This window comes from Borostomias antarcticus (genome assembly GCF_949987555.1).
Source record: "Borostomias antarcticus genome assembly, chromosome: 8".
Lineage (NCBI taxonomy): Eukaryota > Metazoa > Chordata > Actinopteri > Stomiiformes > Stomiidae > Borostomias > Borostomias antarcticus.
Genome location: NC_140241.1, coordinates 10434975 through 10442673, shown reverse-complemented (window position 1 = coordinate 10442673; position 7699 = coordinate 10434975). Strand labels below are relative to the sequence as shown.

At 42.8% G+C, this 7699-nt stretch overlaps 1 protein-coding gene across 1 annotated transcript in view; it reads right to left on the bottom strand.

Moving 5' to 3' along the window:
• Nucleotides 1-4642: 4642 nt before the first annotated feature.
• The window catches only part of smg9 (SMG9 nonsense mediated mRNA decay factor), an 8583-nt gene continuing 5526 nt past the window's right edge, over nt 4643-7699 (bottom strand). Inside the window, exons 12-14 of the mRNA XM_084442249.1 lie at nt 7583-7699; nt 7077-7221; nt 4643-5214 (exon numbers count right to left, since the gene is read on the bottom strand). The exon at nt 7583-7699 is cut by the window's right edge and continues 9 nt beyond it. Coding sequence (XP_084298375.1) covers nt 5136-5214; nt 7077-7221; nt 7583-7699 — 341 coding nt within the window. The 3' untranslated portion in view covers nt 4643-5135. The remainder of the gene's footprint in view (nt 5215-7076; nt 7222-7582) is intronic.

Here is a 7699-nt window from a genome sequence, read left to right as displayed (position 1 = left end):
GTCAGTTGTTTATAGTACTCTGGTTGTACTACACATAGGCCCTCACTCTAATTATAACAATGGCACACATGCCACCCCCTGGACCAACAATTGAACATGTGACACCTTGCACCTTGTCTATACAATAGACAACTGACTATGCACTACTGTACACTCGAACCAACACCTGACAACACTTGAGCAATTGAACACCTTGTCTATACAATAGATAACTGATTCTGTACAGCAAGCAAGAGTCAGACATGAGAGACGAGAGGCCTACGGTGGCAGATCCGGCCATAAGTGGATAAGTGGATCCTTCTAAAAAAACAGATGGATGGATGAATAAGGAATAGTCCACACTCATGGAACTGACAAGGGCCCGACTAGCTCTGGTGATAAGGAACCCCCCCCCCCCCCTCTCTAGCCAGGGTCTGGCGCTTATCAGAAGGAACAAAGGGATAGTGTTGGATGAACTGCCTGAATTTTCCTGTATGAGGGTGTGAATAAAAGATGTTAAAAGGAGAAGGTGTAATCAAGCAAGTAACACTGTTTAGAGTGAATATCATTTATTGGAAATGTAATCACTTAAAGTAGAAGTAGACATTTATAAGTCATGTACTGTATCTGTTCTTAGTAAAGACCAACTATGTAACCTTGTATACGTGTGAGACAGTAATAATGTAACGATTAGAGAATGTATCCATGTATATATAATGTTGAATATTGTTGATTTTCAGAGAAATGCCTTTTAATATGATCCTGTTAGCTATTTCCTAATTATGATGATTGACCTCTGAGTATGGCTGTCGGCTTGAGTTTTCGGTAAGAAACGGTGTCCCTCTTCCATAGACTTATGAGATAAAGACATTCCATGGCTGGTACACTCTGTGCCAAACACCATTGTTGTGGTTAGAGATAAAGGCCTGGGCGCCGAGGCGGCGTAGGTCAACGTGACAAAACAAGGCCACAGAAGAGACCAGAAAGACAATCTTATCGGAGAAGAGACAAGGGAGGGGGGACACTCAAACCACATAAGAATGTTGCAACGAGACAAATACTTTGATTTGGGTCCAGACAGCATACAGAGAGGTCAACTGTACATTAGGCCATGCCATCGTCTTTTGTATGTCAAACCTTCTGTAATAAACCGCTTTTGCTTGAGGCTCAAATCCCGTGTTGGAGAGATTCATTTGGAATACACCTGAAAAGGAGACACTGGACTGTGTGGTATTGTGAGATTGGGGGCCGTCTTTTATTGAAATCAAAACAACGCAGAGCTGAAATATGGACAATAATAAAAGACAACGAAAGTCAGCAATAGGTAATGCTTAAAATAGGATATTTAATAAGATGTTAATTAGACATTTATTCTGTGATGTCCTGCTGTGGGTGAGAGAGAGATAAGATGTTGAATGCAGGGATTGTTAATCTGCCAGGGAGGAGAGAAGGACTGTGTTCATCTGAAGGGACATGACTTCAACACCTTGCCCTCCTGGAAGGGGGTTCAAAAAACAGCTCTCGAGGAGGGAGAGGCACTTCTTTCCATCAACAGAGGAATGGAGTAAGTCACACTTCTTCTTTTCATCAACAGAGGAATGGAGTAAGTCACACTTTTTTCTTTCAATCGAGGAACAGAGGAAGTAAGACTTTTCTTTCCACCAACAGAGGCCTGGAAGAAGTCAGAGGCTGGAGACCTGGGAGCTATTCTTTTTTTTTTTTTGCTTTTGTAACCTGTATTTTTCATGTAACTGGATTGTCTGTATAACTTATGTATAACACCAAATTTTATATAAAGCTTTTTACCCTTGCATCAGATATTTTTAGTATTGATATATCTTGCTTGAGTCATTGAATTGATGATTGAGATTCAGCTTAAAAGGTCTTACAGCAGGGCGATTAGGCCTGTCCGCCCAGGTGGACTAAAGAGGGTCTAACCTGGGCCTTTCCTCTGGAGAGGGAGGTTGAAGAGGAATGTGTGTGTGTGAGTTGACACTGAGGAGTTGACCTTTGAGCTGAGCACGAACAGAGGTCTAAATCAAGTGGCACCGCTCTGTTAGAGAGGGCGCATTGGAGCGCACACACACATTTGGGAGAGAATTGGGAGAAGCATTTTAAGAGAAGCTGTGACTGATTGACTCATGTGATGGTAGTTTAAGGAATAACATATTAGATTCATGAGCCATGGATAACAATAAAACCTGGTGGTGAGGTTCTATAAGCCGTGGTAGGGACTTCACATAATAAGCCAACACCTTGAGGTCAATAGGTCAGTAGCCTACTCTTCAACAAATTCAGTGTAAGTAAGTAAGTAAGCTTTATTTATATAGCGCTCTTCACAGCACGGATGCACAGAGTGCTGTACCGTAATAAATTAAAATCAAAGGCAATACAACATGAGACAAAATTAAAACGACACAGAACAGAAAAAACAACATTGCGAGCAGCAAAGAGTTATAGATGGCCGAAGGCCTGTCTGAACATGCGTGTCTTAAGAAGTTTTTTGAACATGAGTTCAGTGGATGGCTCTCTCAGGGCCTGGGGAAGAGCGTTCCAGAGTCATTTACGAATTTACGCCCGGTCATAGTGAAAATTTAGCTTACGACCAGCTGGTGCAACGTTGTTAAATTACTCCCAGGAAAGTTAAGACCGACTTAACTTACGACCAGTTTAAGACCAGTTGGTGCAACCCACTCCTGGTTGTCAAAGGCTAGTGTGTTAGCTAGCACTAGCTAATGTTAGCTAGCTATCATTAGGCTTCAATTCCTGAACTTAGCTGTGCAGCCAGGTTATGGGTTACTGTTTACTTCAGATATTACTCTACATTTCAACCAGACATTCCAGTGAAACCACATAGTCAAAATAACTTACCTGATATAAAATGGGCACCGCAAAGGCGGGTATTTCTGATGTCCTCAGTCCAGTCCGTAAGCTTAAAGGAGTAGTAAAGGGAAAATGCATGTTTAGCCCTGTTTTAAGGTTACTTATGATCATATATAATGGTTCAGATCAAAACGTTGACAAAACTAGCACTTTTGAGAAAGTCTGATAATTGCTCTACCACCGTTTTGGTCATACAAAACGTTTTGGATGTGGGTGGGCACCTTGAAAAAAAAATCAAAAAACATGTTAAACTCTCAATTTCAAAGATAAGAAACTCACCCAGGTGTTAGTTGGCGTTCTGACATATAATTTGCCATAAAGTAAGATTTTAGTTCATCTGGAAAGGCTTTTTAAAAATATTTAGCATAGACCTATTTAGTCGCAGCACATACGTGTGTAAACGTCCGCAAACTAGGTAGCCTAGCAACATAAACAATAGCTACTGTAAGTAGTTCCGCTTCCTGAATCCCCTCTGCGGATTGATCTACACATCTACAGCGGTCGCGTCAATACAAGTCAATGGATTTCATAAAATGATCAATAAAACCCTACAGGATTCATACTTTGTGGCGAATTTGATGTCAGAACACCAACGGACACCAATCCGTTTTTGTCTTTGAAATCGAGAGTTTAACATGTTTTTGAAAGATTTTTCAAGGTGCCCACCCACATCCATTGTATGACCAAAACGGTGGTAGAGCAATTATCAGACTTTCTCAAAAGTGCTAGTTTTGTCAACGTTTTGATCTGAACCATTGTATATGATCATAAGTAACCTTAAAACAGGGCTAAACATGCATTTTTCCTTTACTACTCCTTTAATGGCTTGTAGCCACAGGCGACAATAAAGTTTGAATCCACTAGAGCGCAGACCCCTAGACGCAACAGCCAGACATCTTGATGGTATATAAAAAACCACCAGGTAACCGCATTTTTACATAGCTTCTATACCATCCATTGACAAAATACTGTACACACCAAGGTTTGAACTCACAACCTTTGCAGTGTTAGGCAGAGCACTATCCACTCGGCCACTGCTGACCTGGGAAATCTGTGGAGTCTTTGTTTTGATGTTTTACCAGAGACTCCGGTTCCTCTGAAAGTTTTGTGGGTTTTGAACTTGCACGTTCAGCATAGGAGACGAGCTCCTTAACCACTAGGCCACCGGAGCTCTTGAAGATCAATGGTGTCATAGCCTTTTGTTTTGATGTTCTGGGACCACTGCCTCTTGTGGCAGCAACATAGAACTGCAGGTCAACAAGGGAAGGGAGAAAGGGACAACCCGACATTTGCTCTCCATGGTGCGCTGGCTTAGTCACGCACCTATGGTGCGTTGGCTTACAGCCATGCACAAAAAAGCATGGCTGCGGCTAGTCAATATACCATGTCAGTCCCGTACAATATCAGTAGCCTACTTGAAACGTTGCAGGGAGGCTAGGATCACAGCACACATCCTGCCTCAGGGTGAGTCATACAATATCTCATAATAATAATAATAATAATAATAAATCGGGTGCAGCCAGACCTTTCTCCGGAGCTGGAACAGCATGAAATTAAGTGTGAACAAAGGTTCACAAAACACAATCCAACATTGGGGTATCTGCACCTTCCGTAAGTTGAGGAATTGCAAAAAGAATTCAGCAGGAACAATATAACACCATTTTGACAGGAACCATGACACCATTCCAAGTTCAAAAACTTTTATTTTGAAAAATGACAAGCAACTGTATTCACAATATATACATAGTGAATAAAGAAGATTTTTTCATTCAGTCTGAGATGTTTGATGATGTGTCACAGATATCCTCCCAAATGTAGGCCAGCCTACAGCTAGAGACATACAGTCAGTACAATATTATATTCCCAGCACGCAGTCCGGTTCGAAATTGAGGGTTGGGGTCATGACAAATATTAAATAATATGGCTAACATGATGATGAATTACACTCTAGGCCAAGCGCTGAAAGAAAATCAATTTTCAAAAAATATGGTTGTCAGGAAAGACCGATTTTCTAAGAAACAGAACTGTTGTCAATCCTGCCTCCTCTTCTGTAAACCAAAGACTGCTCCCATGAAAACAGACGCATTGTAAATGGTTCATTGACCACTAGCCGATATTGGAAACCCTTCCAAACACACACACAATGATGTTGATCTTAGAATACATTCACCCTGACCTCCCCAGTTCCACCTTTGTGTACGCCCCGTTGTAGGATGGGGGGAGGGGCTTCTGTTACTGTTGTGTACTTAAATTCCATCTGTCCGACAGCGACGCTAGGAGAGCAGGCGGCTGTACTCGGAGAGGGCCGAGGACTTCTTCACCCCGTCCCAGATGCGGGCGGCATAATGAAACCTGCAACGACCGACCGACCGCCACGTCAGTTCAACACACTCAGCGCAGTCCACAGGCGACCTTGTTAGACCGATCTAGCGAACTCACTTTCGGTTTCTCTCTGCAGAGCAGTCTGGCCTCCACCGATCTAGAACGATTTTAAGCGGGCAGGCATGGGCGATTTTATAGGGGGGGCAAGGGCCCCCCCTGATATATATATTATTTTTTTTTTTTACTAATTAACACAATTATTAAATACATAATTGTGGTTTGTACCAGTTTGTGTTAGGTCATCATTCATTTTAAAAGTGTATTTATTACTTAAACTAAGTTACCTTTAAAAATATATATATAATCCACCAATGGCACAACTCGTCCGTCGACCTCAACTATTTCCAGTTTGATAAGTTACCGCAAAAAAATGAGATGACTGTACTGCTCAGTGCTCAACAAGCTACAACTAGCCAACCTGCTCACAATGGCGAAAAGAGCTATAAAACAATTGACCACTTCTTCATAAAAAATAAAATAAAACTGGCAATGCTAATGAAGTAGCTACCACTCGAAATGACACCGCAGCAGGTGCAATCGAATGCAGAAGTGCTCCAGAGGCTATCGAAGGTAGCACTAGCACTAGCAACATCACCATCGGCAAGGAAGCTAGCACCAGCAGGCAGTTGCAGTTTGATGTTGTGGTGTTGGGTATGGCCTAGTGCTCGGTCATAATTGAATTGTCATACGGATTTCTTATTAGAATACTGTTCACAACTGGCATTCTTTCTAAATAGATGGGACGGGACGGCAGAACTGTTTTGTTTTTTTCTCACGTCAAAATGTTGCCCCCCCCTACTCTCAGAGGGTAAAATCGCCTATGCGGGCAGGAGTACTTGCCTTTACAGACTAAGTCTTTCAGCCAATCAGCGTCACAAAATGTTTGCCAAATCCAGTCGGAAGAACGGACTGTGCCGATTGTGTGCTGTAGTCCACCAAGAAACTGTGTGTATACTCTATACTCTCAAACTAGTGTATACTCTATACTCTCAAACTAGTGTATACTCTTTTTCATGCTTAATTGTTGTTATTGAGTCTATTTCTGCAATACTGCTCTTATGTTTGTGTTTATTCTACTAACGTTACTGCTCGTTGCTAGGGGAGACTGTTTTGCCTGCGGCCTCTATTTCATTTTCACACATCAACTACGGGAACCAATCAGGGGCTACGTTCTACTGGATGGGGGGGCAGATCAGCAGTCAGAACACAGTCCCTGATTGGCCCGGTCACAAGGTAATCGGAGAGAAACAGTTTGGGATAGCTGGAAGTCCAGACTGATCTGTGGAGATCTGTGTGAAAGTGAACTCGCAAGATCAGGATGGTCTCAGGAGGCTAGCTCACAGGCATGAAATTTGGGTTTCAGTGAGGTGGTGAAGTGTAGAACAAAAGATCTTATTACTGAGGTAGAAACCCAAACTGACAAAAATACTAGGTAATGTTCTGCAGTGGTGTACAATTAATAACAGGTGAGCCTTGCCCCTCTGCGTGTATGGCGGTTCGGGGGTGGACTGATAAGATTAGTTTACATTAGACAGATACACTAGATAAAGGACCTGTTGGGGTAGTAGGCCTTCTCCAAGATGGCAGCATGCTGGAGGCAGTGAGTTGTAGAAGCACCAGTGTTTTTTTGTTATTTATACATGCTCTTTTTGTCTGTGTTTTTGTCATTTTTTCATTTTTATTTTTGAGCAACCCTGTCTGCACCATGCACAACAACAACAACCGACAGACTACAGCATAGATCCAGGTCTAGACCAGGGGCAGTGAGTAAGGTGTGTAAACAGTGCATGAATGTATGGTGAAGGAGGTGAGTTTCTCTGTGTGTCTCTTACCAGTTCTTCTCAGTGAGGATGGTGTGAGACAGCTGACAGCGGGACATGGCCAGAGTTTGGCTGCGGAGCTTGGAGACCAACGAGGAGAAGGTGGGGTGTCCTCTGTACCCCGGGAGTAAGGAGAAGAGGGGGGTCACCCCAGTCCCTATATATACACACACACACACACACACACACACACACACACACACACACACACGTGTGTGGAGTGGAGGAGAGCAAGCACTGATATTGATGGGTGAAAATGGTAAACATTCATTGTGTTTATTACCAATAAACTACACAGATATTTTTTTCAGATATCTTTACATGAATCGTTCATTTCTACACCCATGTACATACCATACACTAGAAGACTTTGAAAAGCCTATGTATTTGACACCCTCTCACATCTAAAGACATATGTGTCGAGTTTTTAGTCACAGACTATAAGATTTCACAAAGACTGAGATCTTGCAGGGACTCTTAAGGTATGGCAGGGAGGGGCACCAGGTGCTTGGTCTGACCTGCTTTGGTCAGGGCATCCTCCCCCTCGTTCTCCTGCAGGGGCAGCAGGAACAGATTGACCTCCGTCTCCAGGTAGTCCCGTCCCAGGCCAGGGAAGATGTTACAGTCCAGCATGG